Source organism: Ichthyophthirius multifiliis (assembly GCF_000220395.1).
Source record: "Ichthyophthirius multifiliis unplaced genomic scaffold scaff_1120509251399, whole genome shotgun sequence".
Taxonomy (NCBI): domain Eukaryota; phylum Ciliophora; class Oligohymenophorea; order Hymenostomatida; genus Ichthyophthirius; species Ichthyophthirius multifiliis.
This window is the reverse complement of record NW_004085911.1, coordinates 184,661-207,880: the sequence shown is the minus strand read 5'-3', so window position 1 is coordinate 207,880 and position 23,220 is coordinate 184,661. Positions and strand designations below refer to the sequence as shown.

Here is a 23,220-nt window from a genome sequence, read left to right as displayed (position 1 = left end):
ATTAATTTAAATAGATAAAAATAATACCAATTCCTTAATTTTAACTGAAAATTCTTAAATTTTAAATGAAAAATAATAAACTTTAAATGTTAATTAATTAAAAAAATTAAAATTGTGTTTTTATAATGAATTTAATGTGAAAAAAATACAAGAAAATTAAGAAAAAGACATGCTTTTTGAAGAAATAGTATTTTAAGAAAATGATATTATAAATTCTTTATTGGAAAAAACAGAAATTCTTTTTAAAAATAAAACTAAAATATTGAGGAAATATGTATAAGAAAAAGACTAGTTATTACTTTAAATTTTAAATGATTATCCTTTATATGAAATATCTATTTTTTAAATTTAAGAAGGAGAAATATTATTTTGTGAAAATTTTAATGAATAAAAAAGCTAATGGCTAAATATTTTTGAAGATATATAAAGTATTATTGAAATTAAATATTGTTTACCTTAAGAAGGGGAAATTATATAACCTTTGTATTCTGAATTTATAAAAATAGATAATAGAAAATAAGAAAAAGAAATAAAAAGTATAATTTCTAATAAACATAAATTAGATTTTGATAATATCATTATGAGATTGGAAGGCCCAATGGGAAAAGAAATAAAAAATTTAAATAATAATATTAAAGACTATCATTTATTAAATAGGAAAATTTATTTGTAATATGGTACTCCATGTAATTAAGATTAATTACGAAATAAAATATATATAGCTGAATAAACTAATTTGTATGAAAATAATAATTTTGCTACTTTTTTAGATATAGGATTTATAATTATTAACAAAAAGTAAATTTAATAAATATATATATATATATATTTATATATATATATATATATAAATATTATTATATATATAATATTTATTTTAATTTATATATTTTTTTTTAAGTTGGAATATATTATAGTTAAAAAACCATTTATAAATAATTTTGAAAGAATAGAATTTATTAAAAAGTCCATTTTTTAGAATTAGAGAAAAACATTAATTTAAATTAAGAAAAATTTATAAAAACGGTTTAATTAATTAATAATTTATTACTGAAAAAACAGAATTAGCTATAGAGTTTTTAGATTAAGACTAATAGTTAGATAATTTTTAGTTTTAGATTTATGTAAGGTTATTAGATTAAAACAATTCTGGTTTAAGTGAAAGGTTTGAACTTATTGTTAATTAAAATGATATTTATGATACTTTATCTAAAAACATTTATCAATTAAATAAATCTATAATTGTATTATTAACAAAAAATATTTTAATTTTTTAAATATAAATAAAAAGCCTGAAAAAATAAACGTATTAGTAATAAATGACGTCGAGAAATTTCATCTATAAGATTTGTTTGATAATGAAGTATTTTTTTTTTATATATTATTTTACCTTTTTTATTTTTTAAGTGGATACATTTATATGGAGTTTAATCGAAAATTAATGAAAGTCCTTTAAGAATAAATAATGACGGAAAACTATTAATGTGAAATAAATAGAATATATAAAAATAATATATAAAATATATATATAAAATAAAATAAAAGTATAAAAGATTCTGATTTCGATATAAATAATGTTGACAAAGATAAATTAAAAGAAAATAGAATAAATTAAATAAAACTAGAAAAAACACTAAAAGTAATAAAGCCGATTTCAAGAATAAATCCATCTGAAAAATCATTAAAAATAAATTATTAATGAAAAAACAAAAAATTAAATAAAATAAAAAAAAAAAATTAAAAAATTATTAAATAAATACTTATTATTTTTTAATAATAATTAAACAAAAAATATATAAATAAAAAATAAAACATGTCTAAATCACCAAACATTGAATAAGAAACTGACAATCTTCCCGAAGAAGACGTAATAAACAACGAAAACCAAAACAATGACATAAATTTTTCCAACTAAAACCTCGATGAATAAGATATTCAAGAATACGAAAATCAATTAGGAATAACTTCCAAATTAACTAAATCAGAAAAAATAATATAAAAAAAATAATGGCAAAAATTTCAACATCTAACAGGTTTAGAAATAACAAACAATCTAGTATGTGATTTAGAAGATCACAATAACGAGAAAATTCTTTTTATTTGCAAAAACCCATATTGTGAGGCTCCTCGTAGATTATGTTGCGGATATTGCAACGAATTGCATTCATAACATCAAAAATAATTAAATAAACTAATATCTTTTAGAGAAAATACATTAGAAGCTCGTATAAAACTATAAAACTCACTTGCAGATTTTACCTAATTCGATAAAAAAAGTTTAATATAAAACTAATTATTGCAACTAATAAAAAATAAATAAAAATAACTATCGTTATAATTCGAAAGATTCCTCAAAACACAATATTTGACTCTTTTAAAATTACTAGACGGCGCAACTGAAAATTACATGTTCGAAGAAATGGAAATATTAAAATATGTGGGCAGTTTCCACGAAAAAGTAGAATTTATTTTTTCCCAAAAATGGGGTGATTTAGATAAAGAAAAGTCATGACTTTAATAAAATTACACGAAATCTAAATGAATTCACAGATCCAATTAATAATTTAGGCGAATAAAGGGGAAAACTATCAAAAGAATTATAAGATGTTATAAACGAGATTTTTAACCAAAATGAACTTCTGATTTCTAATTTAGAATAATAATCTATGGGTAAACTAGAAGGTGTTATGGATAAAGTATATTATGATAATGTATAAGAAAAACATGGAGGACCTTCTTTTATTTAAATGTTAAAAGAGCAAAAAGATAAAGATACAATGATGAGTACTTTTGGAAGTAAAAAGCCTGATAATAATAACAATAATTAAAGTTAGTTTATTAACTAATAAAACTCACCTTCTAAAATTAATAAAGAATTCCATTCTACACTTTTAAAAGAAGAACATGCTCCAAAAATGAATTGGAGATGCCTTAATAATGGTCTACCTTTATGGGCTAAGTATTTAAAAAACGAGGAATTCATTAATAAGAAATACGGGCCGTTTAAAAAATAAAAAGATCTTCCGAATAGCATGGACTTTTTAACTTTGGGGCCTTTAGAAGATACAAAACAAGACATTTATGAAGGTTAATGGAGATAAGGACTTAGATGGGGATTCGGAAAAATGATATGGAAAGATGGATCTTATTATGAAGGAACTTGGTAAAAATCTAAAATGGAAGGAAATGGAAGAATTGTATATAGAAATGGGAATATGTTAAAACAAATAATTACTTTATTCTATATTTTTTAATATATGTATGTATAGGTATTAAGGCGAATTTAAAGATAATAAAAAACATGGAAAAGGTATTTTTTATCATTAAGGAAGGTGTACATATGATGGAGAATGGAAAGATGACTAACCTCATGGAAGAGGTATTGAATATATGATAAATGATGGAATTTTCGAAGGTGAATTTATAAAAGGATTAAAAGAAGGAAAAGGAAAGCTTAAAGGAAGCGACGGTTCACTTATAACAGGTATTTGGAAAGAGGGGAGAATATAAGGAAAAGGAGAGTAATTATATGCTGATGGAAGGCTTTATTAAGGAGATTTTAAAGATGATAAAAAAGAAGGCTATGGAGTTCTTACTTGGCCTGATAAAAGGAGATTTGAAGGACCATGGGTTAAAGGTAACTAACATGGAATTGGTTGGTTTTATAATCCTGATTCAACTAAATGTAAAGGAGAATGGGTTAATGGAAAAAGAATTAAATGGATAGGGGGGTTGATTAAGGATGATTAATTAAATAATAATAAATGATTTTTTATTTTGTTTATTTTTATTATTTAATTATTAAATATTGCTTTTAATTTTTTTTAGTTTAAAACAAAATAAAATATAAATATATTTATTTTTATTAAGTTTTTTTTTTTTTTTTAAGATATTAGTAAATTTTATTTTTATTTTTTAAAAAAATTAATTTTTTGTGTATAAAAAAAATAATTATTTTTTAATTTATAAAATATATTAAAATGGCGGAAGGATTATAAAAATTATTACCATATATAACAGATCCTGGTAAAAAGAAAAAAAAACAAAGCGATAATAAAAAAAAGAATGTAGGTAAACATAACTTAAACAAAAACATAAAACCAAAATTTAAATTCACATTAAAAATAAATATTTAATTAATTTTTTTTTATTTTATATTTTTAAACAAAAAATAATAAAGAATATGTTGATAAAGAAGTATGGAATATTACAGGAGGATTATTTCCTTTAATACCTTCCACATCAAATAATTACAATTAAGTAATTTTGACAAAATCATGAATTTTCTTAATTTCTTTTTTTTTATACATAAATATATATATATATATATATAATAAAAAAAAAGTAATCAGAAGAAAAAGATGCAAGATAAAAAAAATGGGTGTATAATTAAATAATATAAAAAAATTAATAATTATCTTCAATTTATCATTGGGTAACATTAGCAGATAAAGAAAAATTATTTTCATGTGAAAAATTTAATATAAAAATTGAATTAGTGAAATTTACAGAAGATGAATTTAATTAATTTTTAAAAGTATAAAAAATTTATAATTTAAATATTAAAAATTAAAATAGGAGATTGATTAATTGTGGACATATGAAGAGACTAAATATTTGTGGGATTTATGTTATGCTTTTGATTTGAGATTCATAATAATTCATGATAGATATAACCCAAAATATTAAAGAACAATAGAAGATTTGAAATATCGATTTTATTAAGTTACAAGAAAAATGCTTGAAGTAAGAAATTAATAGGCACATCCTTTGTATAATTATAAATATGATCCTGAATATGAAAAAATAAGAAAATTCGAATTAGAAAAGTATTTAATGAGGACTAAAGAAAAAACAGAAGAGGAAAAAAATCTTATTGAAAATTTAAGAAGAATCGAATAAGTTATTAGAAAAGAAGAAAGAGAACATTAAACATTATAAAAAATGCTAAAAGAATAAATAGGAGAAGATAATGTATATTTTATTTTTATTTTAAATAAATTTATTTAAACAAAGGATTTATTTGAAGAAGATTGTGTTAAAATCGTTTAAACAGTATTTTTTTTTTAAACAAAAAAAATAACAATAATTAAAATAAAAATAAACAAAAAAATTATATAAATAGATTTAAGAATAAGGAAAAAGAGAAATAAATAATCCTATGGAAAGTATATGTTATTTAAGAGGAAAATGGTTAAATGAACCTCTTCCTATTCCTGAAAAAATGAATAAAAAAGTAAACAAAAAATAAGTATTTATTTTTAAACTAAAGTATATAAAAATAATAGTTAAATATAGTACTAAGTGAATTAAGTGTACCAAATGATTTTATTGCAACAGAAGCTAATGAATAATTATTTGAAGATTTAAGAGAAAATATATTTATTATGTTTAATTACTAAAAGACTAAATAAAAAAAAGAAATGGTAATAAAAAACAATTAAATGTATTTAAAAACTTTTATATATTTTACATTTTTTTTTTTTTTTTTAAGGAAAAAAAAAATTTAGAAGAAAAAAAGAAAAAAATATTAGAAGAATTATCATTACTAGACAAATAATTATAAGAAAGCCCAAGTAAATTATTAGAAAAAAGAAATGTTCCTTTTAACTAATAAGATAATTAAGACAAATTAAATAAAAAAATTAAATAATGATATTATTATATTTTTACTTTTTAAGTTTTATATATCAAAAAATTTTAAGTATAATTTTTATTTTTTTCAAATAAAAAAATAAAGTTTTAATTTTTAAATAAATTTATATTTTTTTGGTTTTTAAAAATAAAATAAGAATAATTAAATATTTTATAATATTTTTTTTTTAAAAAAATAAAAAATCATTTAAATATATAAAACAATTTTTTTTTTTTTTTGGTTTAAACAAAAAAATTAAATAATAGAATATATTTTTCAAAATCTTTATTTTATAATTTCTTTCCAAAAATATAAAAAATCAATTAAACTTAATTAAAATACAATTTCATATTATCACATCCTATATTAACTAATATTAAAAAGCGAACATAAAAATGCAAGAAAATGTTTTAATTATCCCTAATATAAAAATTATATTAAGAATTTAAACTAAAATATCCTCTATTTTTTTTTTAATTATTTCTTTTAGTTTTTAATTTACCGGTTTATGTGGTTCATTGACATTAATAGATGTTTTTTTATATAATGCAAAATACTTCTGGAATCTCCTGCGTCTGAGATATAAATGATTTTTTTATAAACAAAGGCTATGCTATACAACCTGCTTATGCATTATTTTAACAAGTCCTTTTGATTCTATTAATTATCATATTCTTTCATATTTTTATTTTAATTTATTAGATTTTTATTTTTCTTCTTTGGTATTTTAATAAAAACTTTTTTTAATGCAATTTTTTTTTTTTTTTTTTTATTTTCTAAAAAAGTAAATTCATTTACGAAATTTACTTATACATATTATATTAGTTCATATCCTTATATTTTTTGTTATATTTTTAGTTATATTTATTTTTTAAGAATAAATTTACATATATCCATCACATAAACCAAATATATTAACATCTTCATCAATTTGATTTAATTGAGCTACAGAATAATATTTTATTGTATATTATATATAATGATTTTTACATGTATTTTTTAAAAATTATAAATACATTAGATAATATATAAGAGTCTTTTTTTAAAAAAAAAATATATATTAAATTATATTTTACTTTTAAACAAAAAATAAACATTATAAAAAAAAATATATATACCCTTCCATAGTAAAGTATATAAATTCATAACTACCAAAACAATCACAGCCTCATAAAAAGTCCAGTATAATTCTTCTCCAGCACTCAAGTAAGGAATGAAACTTCTACTCTAAACTAACATATATCTAAAATAATTCGGATGTCTTAAATATTTCCATAATTCAATATAAATAATTTTTTTACTTTTAATTGTCCTAAAATGGCAAAAATTATTCATTTGATATGATTTCAATAATAAGTCCAAAAAAACTTATAATTAAACCACTAATAACATATAAATTTTATTAATATTTATAACTAAGAAGAGCATAATAATTGGGTTTAATACCAAAAAATATCATCAAAGTGGATAAAATATGTAATCCAAATAACCAAAAAATCTAATAAGCAATTTTATTCATTATTTTTTGTGGAAATTTTATATATCTAAAATCTTAATAATTTAAATCTGACCAAAATATAAAGAAATAATTTACATGCTTTAAATTGTAAACTAAGAAAGCTCTCATAATAAACCAGTCCATTAAAAAAATATATATAGGTATATTGCTCTTTGAAATATGATAGTAAACCTATTGTTGGAAGTAAGGATTATAAACTAAAGAATATACAAATATAAATTAAAATACATATACTATTATTATAGCTATTATGTCGAATATTAATACCCGAATTAAATATTTATAAGGACTTTTTCTAATAAATTCAATAAATAATAATCTTATATATAAATATTTATATATATTATATTTTGTTGTTGTTGTATATATATTTTTATTATTATGATGTTTATCTTTTAATTAATAAAAAAAATATATTTGATATTGAAAAATTTAGATTTTTTTTATTTATTTTTGTGTATTTTTTTTTGTATTCTTAAAATCTTTTTTTTTTGTATTAATTATAATCTAAAATTTTTTTATATAAATCAAATTTTATTAAATTTAATAATAATTTTATAATAATATTACCATTTCAATTACTAATATTCTAAATTTATATAATATAATTAATATTTTTATTAAAAAGTATTTTTTATATATAACACAAAAATATATATTAGAAATACAACTTATTATGCAATATGTAATTTCTAAAAAAAAAATTAAAATTATTAATCTTTAAAAAAAAGATACAAATATATAAAACAAAAAATGTAAAATAGAGAAAATAATATAGACATATTTCCAAACTAAGTAAATAAAATATCAATAATATCTAGAATAAGATCATTATATAACTAAATACCTTTTTTTACTAAAGTAAAAAATAAAATATAAAAAATTAAATAAAAACAAATAAGATTTTAATAAGAACATATGTATTATTTTTTATAATAAACCAAATGATAATATTTACAGAAAATATATTTATAAATATTCCTTCAAAAACAATATATGGCCTTTAAATATATAGAATATTAACTTGTTAATTTGTGGAATTAAACATATTAGATTTTTTATTAAATTTAATCATTTTGTATAGAATAGGGACTAATAAAGAAAAAGAACTTGGAAGCATTTAATTTATTATTGATTTTTTATTTAAAAACATTATAGTTTAGATATTATTTTCATTAATTTTTATATAATCAAGTTTATATTCTTATGGTATTTTTAATGTTTTGGGAATTTATTTAATATAAAATTGGATTATTGAACCTGAATATGAGAATAGATTTATTTTTTTAAAATAAAAAATAAATTTTTACCTTATATTACTTTATTAATTGTATAAGTTCTTAGTTTTTTTACAAAAATGGACTTTTTTTTTGCATTTCTTATTGCTTATTTTGAATTAAATAGATACAAAGGATTATTTATAAGACTTTCTTAAGAATAAATGGAAAAAATTCAAGAAAAAAAATGGATATAAGGCCTAACTTAAAAAGAAGATTTTATAAATATAGAAATATAAAAAAAATAATAAAACGAGAGTACTTTTATTGATGATAATGATATATTTATTGGTAATATTATGAAATTAGATGAATAAAATACTTTAGTTTTAGATGAAGAATAGTAAATATAAGAAATTTCCAAAAATAAAGACATATAAAATACAAACTAAGATTCTTAAAAAATAACTGATAATAATTAAGATTTTGATAATTAAAATATAGATAATTTATTTGAAGGAATTATATGAAAAAAAAAAAATATTTTTTTTATTTTTTTTTTGTTCAAAAAAAAGAAATTTAAATATTTTTTTTTTTTTTTTATTTATTTAAATAAATAAAAAAAAAATTCAAATTAAATAAAAAAAATATGTTTTATTAATAAAATTCAGAAAACTAAATTCAAATAGACTTAACTTAGTATATAATTAAATAAATAAAAACAAGAACCTCCCAAATTAAGTTCACGTAGAATCATAAATGAAAATATATCCCCAAAAACATCAACAAGTACGACACGAACGAATTAAAAAACTCCAAAAAAACATGAAATATCATTAAAAATAATAAATGAAAAATCTACTAAAAGGTAATCAAAAAATAAAATAAAAAAGATAACAATAATAATTATAATAAAAAAAAGGTCATAAAAAGATGAGGAAAATAGCATATAAATAGTAAAAGAAGTACTCAAAAACATACTCGTTCAACTTCATAGACAATATTGTTTGGGGAAAACCACCAAAATATTCATAAATTATACCCTTTAATTAAAGTATATAGAGACTTAGAACATAAATACATCCTTTAATATAATAAATGGACCTAATAAATTTCAACTTAAACTTATAAATAGAATAAAATAGCCTCTAATAGATAAAAATATCAATAAGAAATATTTTATATATAAAAATAAATAAAAAATATAAAGGAGAAATCCGTTTTTTATGGCCAAATACTTGAAGAAAATATAGAAGAAAATACTTTTTTAAAAAAAAATGGAGAAAATTAGTCTTTTAGGCTTCTTTTAGAAAAATCTAAATTTTTAATTTATTAAAACAATGTAAATTAACAATAAGAAGAAACATAAAAAAAAGTCTAAAATAAATAAATAAAGACATTTAATTAATTCGAATCTGTTTTTTTTAAATAAGAAATTTCCCAAAAAGAAATTCTCAAAAAAATACTGGAAAAAAAAAATAAGAATTTTCTCAAAAAGAAAATATTCAATTTTTAAGGGAAGATTTTCAGTCTAAAATAACCCAAAAAATAGAACTAGCACTATAATATGAAGAATATTAATAAATTCTAGAAAATATACACTAAAAGAATGAAAAAATATCCCCTCTTTTAAAAATATTAGCAAAATAAAATGAAGAATAAGATTCAATAATGGAAAAAATCTCATAGAAAAACAGTGAAATTATCCATATAGATCTTGAAATATCCAAAAAGTAATAAGAAAAGACCCGTATAGAATAATAAATGGAATAAATCAAGGAAAATCTATCTAAATTACGTCTAAATAAATAAGAAAATGACCTTTTAAATTAAAAATAAGAAGAAAATTTTTAAAATGAATAATTACCGAGTTTTTTGGATAAAATAATACCACTTTTTGACTATTATTTATTATAAAAAAACATCCCGGATCTCAATTTATATATAGAAAATATCCTAAATGTTTAAAATTTAATTATAGAGGAAATAAAAGACGTTTTATTGAATAAAAAGAGCCAAAAAAAGACTATTTTTGTATAAAATTTATCTAAAAATGCCTATTTTGAACCTTTAGTGTAACATTTTTTAATTTTTGATTAACTTTTGTTGAATTTTTCATGTAAAAATTAAAATAAAGTAAGTTTTTTGGAAAATCTTTAGGCTTTTTTTTATTAAAAAAGCTTGATTTTTTAACGAGTTTTTGCTAATGAGGCTGATTTGGAGGCTTTTATGGATGAATATAAAAATTTGAATGGTTTTTTATTAAAATTGGAAGTAGATTTAGGCAATTTGAACCAGAAAAAACTTGAAAATAATATTTATTAATCAAAAGAGGAAAATAAAAGAATCGAGATTGAATAAAAAATATAATAAAATGAAAAAAAAATCCGAAAAATGAGTTCCTTGAAGATTTCTTAAATTGAAAATTTAAAAAAGAGTTTTTTTTAAGTTTAAAAAAATATGAAAAACATTGAAAAAAAAATTGGTATAATTTAAGGTTAAATTTTGGAAGAAATAAAGCCTAAATTTTAATAAGAAAAATAAAATATATAAAACTTAAATCTCGAAAAAATGTAACTGTTTAAAATATGGTAAGAATAAAAGAACGAAGAAGTTAATTTTTAAGGACTTTTTTTTAATTTTTTAAATGAAAATTTCAATCTTAATAGTAAAAAATATATTAAAGGGAGTATTTTTTAAGAAATAAATAAACTTTTTGAAAAAAACGAAAAAATTAGAAATAAAAAATTGGCATAAAGTAAAGATTTTTTCAATGAAATTTTCTTTAAAAACGACGAAAATAATTTGAGCTTTTTTGAAAAAATAAATCTTTTTGAATAATAAGAAAATAAAAAAAAAAAGAACTCTAATCTTTTTTATAAAAAGAAGAATAAGAATTATAAAAAATACTTGAAAATAATTTAAAGGAACTTAAAAGTTTAAAAGAAAAATAAAAATAAATCGAAAATATAAATCAAGTCATTAAAGAATAAATAAAAAAAGAAACCACTTTTGAAAATTCGCCTTCAAAGATATATAAAGAATTTAATTTAAATCTTTCTTATTTACCAAATCCATTAAATCAAAATGAATTTATTCTCTCTTTTTAAGAAATAAATGAAGAAAATAACCATGAAAAACCCATATTATAACCTAAATATGGAAAAATTATCATTAATATGCCTAATTGTTCTAAATAAAATTCCCTTCATGGAATTTCTTAAAACAAAAATTATTCTTTAAATGAAAATTTTTTATAAAATAATAATAATAAAGAAAACTATTTTAATAATAAAGAAAATCTTTTTAATAATAATAATTAAACTTTATTAAAAAATAATTTTTTTATAATAATTCTCAGATTTTCAATGCTCCATCACCTACAGCCAATGCTTTTTCGAAAATTTCTAATAGAAATAATAGTGTTTCTTAAATATAAATAATTCCATCGACATTTTCCAATTCTATTAAAAGTTCTTCTTTTTTAGTTGATAATTAAGCTCTCTCTAAGAAAAAATCAATATCATTTTCATAAAAAAGACCAAATAATAATTTAAATTATTCCTATTTATAAGATATAAACAGAAATAATAATTCAAAAGATTGCTTTTCGTTAGAAAACTAGAATAGTATAAGCAATAACAATATAAATAAAAATAACATAAATATAAATAATAATATTAAATATATAGAAATATATAAAATGTATGGTTTAATTAAAGAAAAGCTTTTCTAAAAATAAATATATGATCCTATTTCTAATAATAATTAAAAGCCTACTTCTTTTGGTTATACAAAAAGACATTTGAAAATAAATAATATAAGCCAAGATTTAGAAATATATAAGGAAGAATAAAATAAGAAAACCATAGAATAGACTTATTAGAAAAAAAATATTATTAATATTAATATCCCATAAATAACATAATAAATTATAAAATATTAAATTTCTTATAGAAATAAAGATTAATGTTAAGATTAATTTATTTATAATTGTATTAATTGTGTTTACTATCCTTTCTCAATTGAAATTAAATAATTTGGAAAAATGGAGTGTATTGCTAGTAATGTGGATGATTTATTATTTTTAATTTAAATCTATGGTAATAGAAATTGATCTAAAATAAAATATATAAAATAAATATTTTTTATTAATATTTAAAAAAAAAAAATTATATATATATATATATAGAATTCATATTGTTTTTATTAAATATTATATATATATTTATACAAAAGAATATAATTAATATTTTTTTTTTTTTTTTTTCATATAATTAATTATTTATTTAAATTAATAAAGTCGCCTATTTTCCAATATATATACACATTTTAATTAATTCAACTCTAACAAAAATTCTATCTTTTTAATATAGGTGCAAACGAAAATTATTATTTTAAATATTAATTTTGTAATTAATGAAATTATGTTTCGTCATCTAATTCATCTTAAATTGATTCTTAAGATAAATAGCTTATTTCTATAGTATTATCACTTTCATTTATTGAATTATTATTAAAATTAAATATATTTTTCTTTTAATATATATAAAAAGTAGGAGTTTCTTTAAAATTTTGATTCCCGTTTAATTCTTTTAAAGATTGTTTTTAGTCTTAGACTTTTATATTGTTAAAATATACATCGCTATTGATAATGCTTATATTATGAGTTGAATAGGCAATTAATTTTAATGTTTCTATACTATCATTTTCAAAGGCTTAAATTTAATATTGAAAAACGTTCTAAAAAAATATATTAATATTTATAAATGAATCAAGCATTTTTTTTTTAAATTTAATTTTTTTTTTTTTTTTTTAAGTATTTTAATTTATTTATTACTTATTATTTTTTTAAGTTTTTAGTGTATTTTTTTTTGTCTATATTTATGTTAAATTCTGTTTTTATTTTTCATTTTTTTATATAATAAATTTTTCTATATTAAAAATAAAAAAAGCATACGTATTTTGGTATGATAAATTTTATTATTTTTTTTCTATTTTTTTTTATTATATATATTTTTTATGGTTAAATAAAAAAATAAAAATATAATAATTTTGTTTTTTTTTTTCGTTTAAATTGTATTTAAAAAAAAAAAAGGTAACATTATTTAATTAAAAAATTGATAATAATTCTTTTTAATTTTAGCTGCCTAAATTATTTATTAATTAAAAAAAAAAAAAACTATTTTTAACTTAAATAATTAATTTCTTATTAAATTAGATAATTAATACATATATATTCTAAAATTATTTATTTCTCTATGTTTTATTATATATTAACTATTTTATTTAATAACTTTGTTAATATATTTATTAATAACTTTTCTATTAATTAATTACTTTATTAATAAAAAAGAAAGAAAAAACTTTTTTAAACTAAATCACATCAAAAAAAAAAAAACTACATATTTATATATATTATTAAAAAAAATATTTAAAAACAAAACAAAAAAAACAAAAATTTATAAAAAAAGACATATATATCAAACCTAAGTGAAATATTTTTTACAAATTGCCCTAAAAAATCTTTCTTAATAAGGTTTCGGTTTAATAATAGTAGGATCTTCTCTATGAATAAGTTTTTTGACTTCACTTTCAGCCGCTTTAATAAGATCAAATTATCTAAAATAATCAATAATACCGGTTCTAATAGTATTATTTTTAGGATCTATAAGTAATAAAAGTGAATAATCAATAACATTTATATTAGCTAAAAAATTACAGTCTGCCGCAATAGTTTTTTAAAATAAATCAAAAGTATTTCCATCTAATGGCAGTGGTTCTGAATTAAAATCAATTAAAAAATTAGTATCTAAACCAATATCAATAGTTTTCATAAACCTATTGATTTTCGACCCTTTTAAATCATAGCTTAAACAATTGTCCTTATCAATTCCATAAAAAAGATTCTCCATAACCGCATATTATTTAAAATACCCATCCTAATTAACCTCAAACATACCATATATTTTCGCCAAAAGACTCTATTTATTACAGGTTACATGTTCAAAATACTAAATTGCGAAAGATTAAAACATATAAAACTCTTTTTCGGAAACTTCCTTTACCACAAATAGCTCATCATGGCTTTTAGAAAAGCCACTTCCTGTTTTTCCACCTGGTAAACGCACAAACTGGCAAGTTCGAAGAGATTAAATGAATCTTTCTAGAGGAATATTATGCATATTTCTAAAAGCTTCGAATTATTTTGCATATAAAATTGTAACATCACTTATTTTAGTGGATATTTGTTGTAATTGTGTTTAGTTTTATTACTATATTTATTATTATTATTAAGTTTATTAATAAAAACTTTGTTTATATTAATAGCTATTCATATTTACAAGCGAAGTTTGTTTATTTGAATTTACACTCATTTCTAACGTTTTAATTTTATTTAATTAAGTTTTTTTTTAAAGAGAATTGGGTTCATTATTTTTTCCTTTTTCTTATTAAAAGTCCATTTATAATTCGGATTATTACTAATCTGTGTTTTCTTGACTGGAATTATGCTCATTTTAATTTTCCTGGTTGTTAAAATTTAACATATTACAAATTTTCATTTTTATTGAGTCTGTATTATCTTATTTATTATCTTATTTACTATTGTTTTATTATTATTATTATTATTATTATTATTATTATTATTATTTGTTATTCATCTATTTCTTGATTATTTTCATCTATATTTTGATTATAATCGCTTTTATTATTTATACTATTATCTTAAATAGTATTTATTTATTAATTATTATTTTCGAATTATTCTTTTTCAATACATTATTAATTATTTCCTATTTTAATTAAATTTTTTATTGTTATATTCTATTCTCCTTCACATTATTAAAATATATTATTATATTTATTTATTGAATCTTATTCTGATTATTTAATAATTCTTATTGTATATTTATTTTAGTCTATTATTTATTATACGCTTTATTCTTCAACATTTTCATAAGGATTTCTCATTAATATTTTTTATATTGACTATTCCTTTTCATGAATTGATTAAGGAAACTAGTAAATATTATTTTCTTTTAAATATCTTATATAGCTTTTAGAATTCAAAGCAAAAGAAATCATACTTAATTAATTTTATTTATAAACTGGTATATATTCCTTTTTATTTTTTTATTTATTTAATAATTTTTATTTTTTTATTACAAAATATTAATCTTCTTCAACTTATTTATCTTCTTATACATTTAAAGGGATATTTTACTATTATTTTTTATTTTCTTTTTCCTTTGTATCATCTGTAAACCTAAATATGTATATGTATTATTATTTTGTTTAAAAAAATAAATAAAAATATATTATTTTACTCTTTTGCATCTTCCAATGTTTCGTCCATTGCACAACTTTCATTTGTTATACTTTCTTCTCTTTAAAAAATATATTATTATTTTTTTTATAAAAAAAAATAAAAAAATATAAAAGAATACCCTTAATATCTTACAGTCTATTCTATAACTTTCATTTTCTTTTTCATAATTTCCTTTTATTACTAATTAATTATATTAAAATACGTATAAATCCTTTATTCTAATATATACGCATTAATAACATCATTATACTTCATAATATTTTACTTATCGAGAATATTTTAAATATATTCAACTTCCACTTTAATTCTTTCTGAATAATAATATATTAACTCCGCCAAATGTACATACTAATGTTACTTATTTTATTTTTTCAAATTACTAATATCCAAAATTTGTGTATATTTTTAAACACTTTCTGCAATCAAATTCTTAAAGGAATTTTTAAAAAACGCATATTAATCCTTATAAAATTTTTCATCAGCCTTTTAAGTATTAATATTAACCTAATCAGTCCTGAAATCGATTTTATTTAAAGCATAAACACTTTATTTTCCTACCGAAAACTTAATTTCAATATCTTAGATTTTAAAAACTCTCGATTTTTTTAAATGTTAGCATTTCTGAGCAATACTGGAAATATTTTGCAAATTGTTTTCATTTTTTAATAATTCCTTTTTTTATTATAAATACTGAGCTGTATAATTCTAAAATAAATGCTACAAAAACCTATTAAACGAATATTAAAAATACTAGCCAGGAAAATCCTTAAATTATAAATAAGAAACATTCATATTACATTAATCACAACAAATATACGTTTAAACTTCTTTAAAAGGATTTTATTTAAATTTTTTTTCAGTATTAATTGAAGTACTATCCTCATTATGTTAACTAGGATCTATTCTTTCTCCTACACTGACTTTTACATATTTATTTTCTCTCATGAATACTTTGGTATGATTATACATTGGTCTTTTACATAATTTACAAGCCTAACTAGTTTCTTAATAACATTCGCGTAAAAATTACACTTTTACAAGTAAATTGTTATATCAAAAAAATATAAATAAATTTATATATAAATATATAATATTAAATTTGTATAAATAAATATTTATTTTTTTTATATATATTAATATTTTTTTTTTTATTTATATTATAATATATTTGTTTTATTTACATAATGTTATATCTCCTTCTTCTGAAAAAATTATTTACTTAAATTCATAATCAGAGCATCTTAATGATAGTTAACCAATCTTTGTTTCATGAAAATTTAAGTTTTTATCTTGTACATATTTATCAAATTTTTCTTGTCCTATGCCTATTAACTATAAACAGTCTATATGTTTATATAATATTTTGTATATCTATATGGTTTTTCAGCACTTTAAACAAATTCTTAAATACCTATTTTTTCATCTATAAATGTATTGAAATTGCCAAAATCCTATATAAAACAATTACCATATATAATATGTTTATAAACGGTATATAATTATTTAAACATACCACTACATCATTTTCTAAAGTTTCTATATACAATTTTTTATTTTTCTTATTTTATTTAATAAGTTCATCATTTTAATATATAATTTAGCACTCCATGTAGAGATTTTTAGCAAGTTTAAGTATATCTTTTTTTAAAAAAAATATATAGAATTGATAAAAAATAAAATAACTTTTAAGTTTCTTTTTAATAATTTTCAAAATATTAACATTTTCACCAAAAACCAACAATGAGACATATTAAGATTAAAAAGATTCCAAAAACATAAAAGTATTAATATTTTAAGACTAATAACTTCTAAAATATATAGAATTAAGATTTCCCAAATACTAACTTTTAGAAAAATCTTAATTTTTTTATTATTTATTAGGGAAAAAAATTTCAATATCATCAACAATTTTACACTTTGCAATTTCAGCAATCTTAAAAATTTCCTAACTTTTAATTTTCTAAACGACACTAATTTTCTAGCCTTCAAACCAACTAAGAATATCCTAATTAACATTTTCCTTACAAAAAATGATTTAAGGATTAAGCAATTAAAATCCATCGATAATCTTCTACATATGTTATTTTTGTTTAGAAATGATTTCCTTCAAATCAGGTATTATGTTTCCATCAAAATTAGAAAACACATCGATTGCAACACTAACAACTATGCATTTAATATAATATTATTATTATTGTTATTATTATTATTATTATTAAATATATATTTTTTATTCTTCTTATTATATTTTATATTATCTATCTAAATTTATAATAGTATTTCTTTTAAATTCTTAAGTACTTCTATTTATTAAATTATTATTAGCTTTGATATCTTCTTTAGGCATAAATTCTGTTTTCATACATTTTCTTGCTACATTTTTTTAACTTATAACGCCCTTTATATAATTTAATTATGGAAATTCTTTTTCATAAGCACATTTTTTTATTATTATGTATTAATTTATATTCATTATTAATTTTTTCTTTTCATCTTCTTATTTATAATTTGTAGTTTTTTCATTTTATTTCATATTAATATTTTCTAAACAAAATTTTACAAAAGAATGAATTTTTTCTTTATTTTATTCATAAAATTTTAATAAATGAGTATTTTCATTAAATACATAACCTATTAAATTTCTTAGTTTTTCATTAAATGAGTATCTTTTTTCTAATAAACTTTATTTTTGTAACTTTATATCATTTTATTATTGATTTCCTTATTCTTCATCAATTTCTTCTTCTTCTTGATTTTAAGATTATTCTTCGTCATTTTCTTCTTCTTATTCATCATCTTCTTCTTCTTCTTTTTAATCATCAGATTATACTAAAATTTATAAAACTTATAATTATTATTATATTTTTTTACATTACTTTGTTATTATTCAATTTTAGATGTCATATATTCTTGACATTTTTTGAAACAATTTTTACATAATCTACGTTCTTTATCTACTTTTTTTTAAAATTCGTCTACTAATTAACACAAGAAATAATTTGAACATCTTTTGTTAATTTATATTTTATATATTATTATTTTTTTTAAAAAAAAAATACTTTCCACAAAATACTTAACCACATTTTCTACAATGATGCTTCCTTCTATATAATATATTAAATAATTTTCTACACAAAAAACATTATATTGATTCATCATCGATTGCCCACTTTTCTTTCTTTTTAAATTTACTAAGAATTATGTCTTCTCTTTATTTTTAGACTTATATTGAAACGTCTTATTATTTATATTTATTTAATTTATTGTTATCAGTCATAAAGGATGAATTATATTAATCCATTTATATTTTTTAAATATGATTTTTATCTATGTTTTTATATTTTATACTTTTATTTTACTTATTTTAATTTTTTTAAAATAAATGATTTAATAATATTTTCATAATATTTTAATAAAAATATAAAGAAAATAATAGAAATATCTTAAATATATCAGATGATAGGTATATTGATTTAAAATATTTATTTTCTAAATAAAAAAATATTTATTTATTTATGTAGAAAATTTAATTAATTAAATTAAGATTTTTTAAATAAAAATAAATATTCTAGAAATGAAAATTAAAAAATATAATTTCTCCTATATATGGTTTTATTAATAAACATAGATTATTAAAAATAATTGATAATTTATATATCTTTAAATAACTATATATATATATAAATTTCGACATGAAAGCTATTTAATTTAAAAGATATTATTAAAAATAATTCATTAAATAATTTATTTTATTATTTCTAAATTATTATAAATTTTTAAATTAAATTATATATTTTTAAAATAAATTTTTTAAATAAATTTAATATCAATTGACATTATTTATTAATAAACATAAAAATTAATTAATATAATAATAATTTTTTTAATAATAACCAAAAATATATATAAAAATATAAATAAAAATTATTTAGTTATAAAATTGTAAATGCTTTTATTATATATACTATTAAACAAGAATAATAAATTTTAATAAAATTTAATTATGCTATCAGAAAAAATAAAAATCAAAAACATAAAAGAAATTTGATTAATATAAATAAAAATTATATATATATATATATAAAAAATGGGATGCGCATATAATTTATAAACCTAATTAGTTTCCACCAAATCCTCTTAAAAAAAATTAAATTTTGTCCCCTTAAATTCACTTCAAATCTAAAATCCATCAAAAATAAATAAAAACATTTCCCCTAACAAAAGAGATACCCATAATAAACCTGAAAACCTCCCCCAAATATACTCTAATAACCTCACTCCAAACCCAATCAAGCATATAGACCTAAGTAATCCAAATATAAAGGAAAAAAATAGCAACGATCGGCATAACTAGCCTCGAAAGTCTTTGATATAAGAAATTTTAGGTATGAAATAGCCTATTTCTGACAATAAAATACAAAGCACACTTTAAGAAATTCATCGTTAATAGTAACTTAACTAAGAAGAAATCTAATAATATTAGTAATAGACATAAAATTATTTATAATCAAAAGTCAATATATCTTTAAGGGAATTAGATGAAAAAAGCGAAAACTTCATTAAAACAACGAAAAAACCGACTAAAGATTAAATAAACTTTATTTCAGAATCTTTTAGTAATCACTCTGTTTTTTATATTTTATAATAAGAGCAAAAAGAAGAAATAATCTAGAAAATGTTCAATTGTGAATGTTCTAAAGGCGAATTTTTATTTCGTTAAAATGATAATGCTTATTCTTTCTTTATTCTCGAAAAAGGAAATATTTAAATCGAAATTGATGGGATTGAGAAAAAATAATTAGGTCCAGGTGCTGGAATAGGTGAATTAGCACTCCTATACTGCACTTCAAGAACTGCTAGTGTTAAATGTTTGAGTTATTGTGAGTTTTGGGTCATTGATAAAACTACATTTATAGAAATAATTGAAGAAATCGTCCATAAAGACTTCCAAGCAAACCGATCTTTTATGGAAAGTGTTGCCTTCTTTTTCTTTATGAGCGATGATTAGAAAGATGCCATTGCCTCTGCATTGATTTCAGTGATGTTTAAACCTGGCTAGTTTATTGCAAATGAAGGAGATAGGGCTGATTCTTTTTATTTGATTAAAGAAGGCAAAGTTTCGATTTGGAAAGATGGAAAAATGATAAGATATTTATATGTAGGAGACTCTTTTGGTGAATAAGCGCTTTATGTTAAATCAACAAGAGCGGCTTCTATAAAGGCAGAAGATGATGTAAAATTACTATCTTTAGGAAGAGAGCATTTAAAGAAAATTTTGGGTGGTAAAGTAAATTAAAATATATATAATATTTATATATAAATATATGTATATCATATACATACACATATTTATAATATATAATTATATAAAATAGGTTTAAAAAATAGTTTACTTAAATAGATAAAGATGGGCATTTAGTAATAATAAATTATTATAAAATCTAACAAATATTTAAGTTGAGAAAATTTCTATATAAGCCAAAATTTCCAATTTTAAAAAAGGCACCATTTTGTTCGAAAAAGGAGATTATTGCGATACTTTAATTGCAGTCCTTGAAGGGGTTATAAAAGAGGAAAATTCAGGCAATATATAAGCCGAAATGGGTTAAATATTTGGAGATTATTACTTACTTTAGCCTAATTGTAATAAATAATTTGAAGATCGAATAATAGTTGAAAAAGAAGCAGTCTTATCCACAATTTCATTTAAACTATTCTAAAAATGTATCGGTGGAGACATTGAAACTGTAATTAAAAAAAACGAAAACTCACATGAATTAAAAATGAAAAAAGAAAACTAAAAAGAAGATTATTCATATATAAAAATGGAAGATTTAATTCATATAAAAAAACTTAATGAAGGCGAATTCGGATCAGTGCATTTGGTTTAAAAAAAATAATCTAAGAACCTCTATGCACTTAAATGCATTTCAAAAAAATTAATTTCTACCTTAAGTTTAGAAAAACATGTCCTTTAAGAAAAACTAGTCTTAGAATAAATACAATTTCCCTTCATAATTTCACTAGTAAGGACTTTTAAAGACTAAAAAAACCTTTATCTATTACTCACATTTATAAATGGACAATAAATGTTCGAAGTAATTAGAGAAATCGGACTTTTATCTTCTTGTGATGCCTAATTTTACATTGCCTCTTTAATTTTATCTATTGAATATTTGCATTAGAGGTAAATTATATACAGAGACATTAAACCAGAAAACCTTATTGTAGACAAAGAAGGTTATATGTACTTAATAGATTTAGGTTAGTCGAAAATCCTTAATAAAGGAAAGCATAGAGGAAGGACTTTCACCATAATTGGGACTGCTAATTATATGGCACCTGAAATTATTAAAGGAAAAGGCTATTCTTTTAATGCTGATTTATGGAGTATAGGAGTACTTTTATATGAGTTTATGTCGGGAATGGTTCCTTTTGGAAACGAAAAGAACGATCCTTATGAAATATATTAAGAAATATTGAATAAAGATGTTAAATATCCTGATTATTTTAAAGATAAAAAGGCTAAAAGATTAATTGATTAGCTACTTTCTCTTTAACCATAATTAAGGTTGGGTGGAAGTTACGCATCTTTAAAAAATCATGCTTGGTTTGATAATTTAGAGTGGGATTTGCTATATAATAAATAGTTAAAACCTCCTTTTATTCCAGTGGATGATTGTATTATTTAATAGGATGAAATCAATAAAAAATATGTTAAAAATAAATATTTTTTGTAATATATAAATTAAGAATATATAGATGAATCAGAAAAATATACAAATTTAAATTTGGATTTAGATAATTATTTTTGATATATACATATAAATCTATATATATATATATAATATATGTGAATTTTATATAATTTATTTATAATTATTTAAAAAATCCATAACTTTTCTATAAAAATAATAAATTTTATTTAATATATATAAAATTTTATTCAATTTGTTAAATAAATACAAAATTAATATGTTATAAATACAAAATTAATATATTATAAATAAATTATTTATTTATATTAATAAATATTTATAATACAATATAATTTATATTTAAAAAATTTATTTATTCTTAATTTATTTTATATTTTTTTAAAAAATGATTTATTCTTTTATATATTATATGTATTTTATTCCTATTTATGATTTTTATATTAAAAAATATATATTTCTAATATAATTTTTTATTGTTTTTATAATTCAAATATTAAAATAATTGCTCATCAATGAATTAATTTTTTAAAAAATCTAAAAAGATATTTATTTTACAAAAAATATACTATGTTTTATTTATCTCTTTCAATAATATAAAAATAGTAGTTGATTATAAAATATCTTTCTAAAATGAATTTAATCAAAATCAAATAAATATATTATTAATAATAATAATAAAAAAAAAAACTATATGAATTTAAAAAATGTCTATTATAAAAAAAAAACAAAATAAAATATTAATATAAAAAATATAAAAATAAATTAAAAAACAATATTAAAAAAAAAAAAAAAAAAAATAT

The 23,220-nt window shown here is 18.3% G+C and overlaps 8 protein-coding genes across 8 annotated transcripts, besides 31 other annotated features; 5 read left to right on the top strand and 3 right to left on the bottom strand. All coding sequences in view use genetic code 6, as the record gives it.

Moving 5' to 3' along the window:
• Positions 1-28: 28 nt before the first annotated feature.
• Positions 29-72: a microsatellite.
• Positions 73-811: 739 nt separating this feature from the next.
• Positions 812-872: a microsatellite.
• A 97-nt stretch (positions 873-969) lies between these two features.
• Positions 970-1,014: a microsatellite.
• Positions 1,015-1,487: 473 nt separating this feature from the next.
• Positions 1,488-1,549: a microsatellite.
• Positions 1,490-1,550: a microsatellite.
• Positions 1,492-1,541: a microsatellite.
• Positions 1,551-1,813: 263 nt separating the features above from the next.
• Positions 1,814-2,512, top strand: IMG5_196360 (hypothetical protein; the record flags this gene model as incomplete). Its single annotated transcript, XM_004024314.1, has 1 exon — positions 1,814-2,512. One exon carries the CDS (start codon positions 1,814-1,816, stop codon positions 2,510-2,512), a length of 699 nt encoding a protein of 232 aa, XP_004024363.1.
• A 154-nt stretch (positions 2,513-2,666) lies between these two features.
• Positions 2,667-3,768, top strand: IMG5_196350 (MORN repeat protein; the record flags this gene model as incomplete). Its single annotated transcript, XM_004024313.1, has 2 exons — positions 2,667-3,217; positions 3,270-3,768. The coding sequence occupies 2 exons, from the start codon at positions 2,667-2,669 to the stop codon at positions 3,766-3,768; spliced, it is 1,050 nt and encodes a 349-aa protein (XP_004024362.1).
• Positions 3,769-4,175: 407 nt separating this feature from the next.
• Positions 4,176-6,290, top strand: IMG5_196340 (hypothetical protein; the record flags this gene model as incomplete). Its single annotated transcript, XM_004024312.1, has 5 exons — positions 4,176-4,260; positions 4,346-5,055; positions 5,126-5,236; positions 5,289-5,446; positions 5,495-6,290. Exons 2-5 carry the CDS (start codon positions 4,738-4,740, stop codon positions 6,288-6,290), a joined length of 1,383 nt encoding a protein of 460 aa, XP_004024361.1. The 5' UTR covers positions 4,176-4,260; positions 4,346-4,737.
• IMG5_196330 (hypothetical protein) lies at positions 6,056-7,277 on the bottom strand (the record flags this gene model as incomplete). Its single annotated transcript, XM_004024311.1, has 4 exons — positions 6,056-6,468; positions 6,523-6,580; positions 6,754-7,017; positions 7,082-7,277. The coding sequence occupies 4 exons, from the start codon at positions 7,275-7,277 to the stop codon at positions 6,462-6,464; spliced, it is 525 nt and encodes a 174-aa protein (XP_004024360.1). The 3' UTR covers positions 6,056-6,461.
• Positions 6,470-6,501: a microsatellite.
• A 337-nt stretch (positions 7,278-7,614) lies between the features above and the next one.
• Positions 7,615-7,663: a microsatellite.
• A 353-nt stretch (positions 7,664-8,016) lies between these two features.
• Positions 8,017-8,055: a microsatellite.
• Positions 8,056-11,633: 3,578 nt separating this feature from the next.
• Positions 11,634-11,690: a microsatellite.
• Positions 11,637-11,687: a microsatellite.
• A 1,957-nt stretch (positions 11,691-13,647) lies between the features above and the next one.
• Positions 13,648-13,695: a microsatellite.
• Positions 13,696-14,527: 832 nt separating this feature from the next.
• On the top strand, positions 14,528-15,244 carry IMG5_196320 (hypothetical protein; the record flags this gene model as incomplete). Its single annotated transcript, XM_004024310.1, has 2 exons — positions 14,528-14,722; positions 14,945-15,244. The coding sequence occupies 2 exons, from the start codon at positions 14,528-14,530 to the stop codon at positions 15,242-15,244; spliced, it is 495 nt and encodes a 164-aa protein (XP_004024359.1).
• Positions 14,949-15,030: a microsatellite.
• Positions 14,983-15,023: a microsatellite.
• Positions 15,029-15,069: a microsatellite.
• Positions 15,225-15,287: a microsatellite.
• An 836-nt stretch (positions 15,288-16,123) lies between these two features.
• IMG5_196310 (hypothetical protein) lies at positions 16,124-16,489 on the bottom strand (the record flags this gene model as incomplete). Its single annotated transcript, XM_004024309.1, has 1 exon — positions 16,124-16,489. One exon carries the CDS (start codon positions 16,487-16,489, stop codon positions 16,124-16,126), a length of 366 nt encoding a protein of 121 aa, XP_004024358.1.
• Positions 16,490-16,642: 153 nt separating this feature from the next.
• IMG5_196300 (hypothetical protein) lies at positions 16,643-19,002 on the bottom strand (the record flags this gene model as incomplete). Its single annotated transcript, XM_004024308.1, has 7 exons — positions 16,643-17,152; positions 17,215-17,339; positions 17,385-17,939; positions 18,003-18,099; positions 18,328-18,530; positions 18,578-18,708; positions 18,761-19,002. The coding sequence occupies 7 exons, from the start codon at positions 19,000-19,002 to the stop codon at positions 16,643-16,645; spliced, it is 1,863 nt and encodes a 620-aa protein (XP_004024357.1).
• Positions 16,773-16,881: a microsatellite.
• Positions 16,812-16,881: a microsatellite.
• Positions 17,885-17,919: a microsatellite.
• Positions 17,908-17,970: a microsatellite.
• Positions 18,146-18,183: a microsatellite.
• Positions 18,427-18,515: a microsatellite.
• Positions 19,003-19,087: 85 nt separating the features above from the next.
• Positions 19,088-19,117: a microsatellite.
• A 333-nt stretch (positions 19,118-19,450) lies between these two features.
• Positions 19,451-19,509: a microsatellite.
• Positions 19,494-19,523: a microsatellite.
• Positions 19,524-19,596: 73 nt separating this feature from the next.
• Positions 19,597-19,626: a microsatellite.
• Positions 19,627-19,953: 327 nt separating this feature from the next.
• Positions 19,954-22,516, top strand: IMG5_196290 (protein kinase domain protein; the record flags this gene model as incomplete). Its single annotated transcript, XM_004024307.1, has 2 exons — positions 19,954-20,988; positions 21,077-22,516. Exons 1-2 carry the CDS (start codon positions 20,089-20,091, stop codon positions 22,514-22,516), a joined length of 2,340 nt encoding a protein of 779 aa, XP_004024356.1. The 5' UTR covers positions 19,954-20,088.
• Positions 21,506-21,553: a microsatellite.
• A 101-nt stretch (positions 22,517-22,617) lies between the features above and the next one.
• Positions 22,618-22,660: a microsatellite.
• Positions 22,660-22,710: a microsatellite.
• Positions 22,711-23,132: 422 nt separating this feature from the next.
• Positions 23,133-23,219: a microsatellite.
• Positions 23,150-23,190: a microsatellite.
• Position 23,220: the final 1 nt, after the last annotated feature.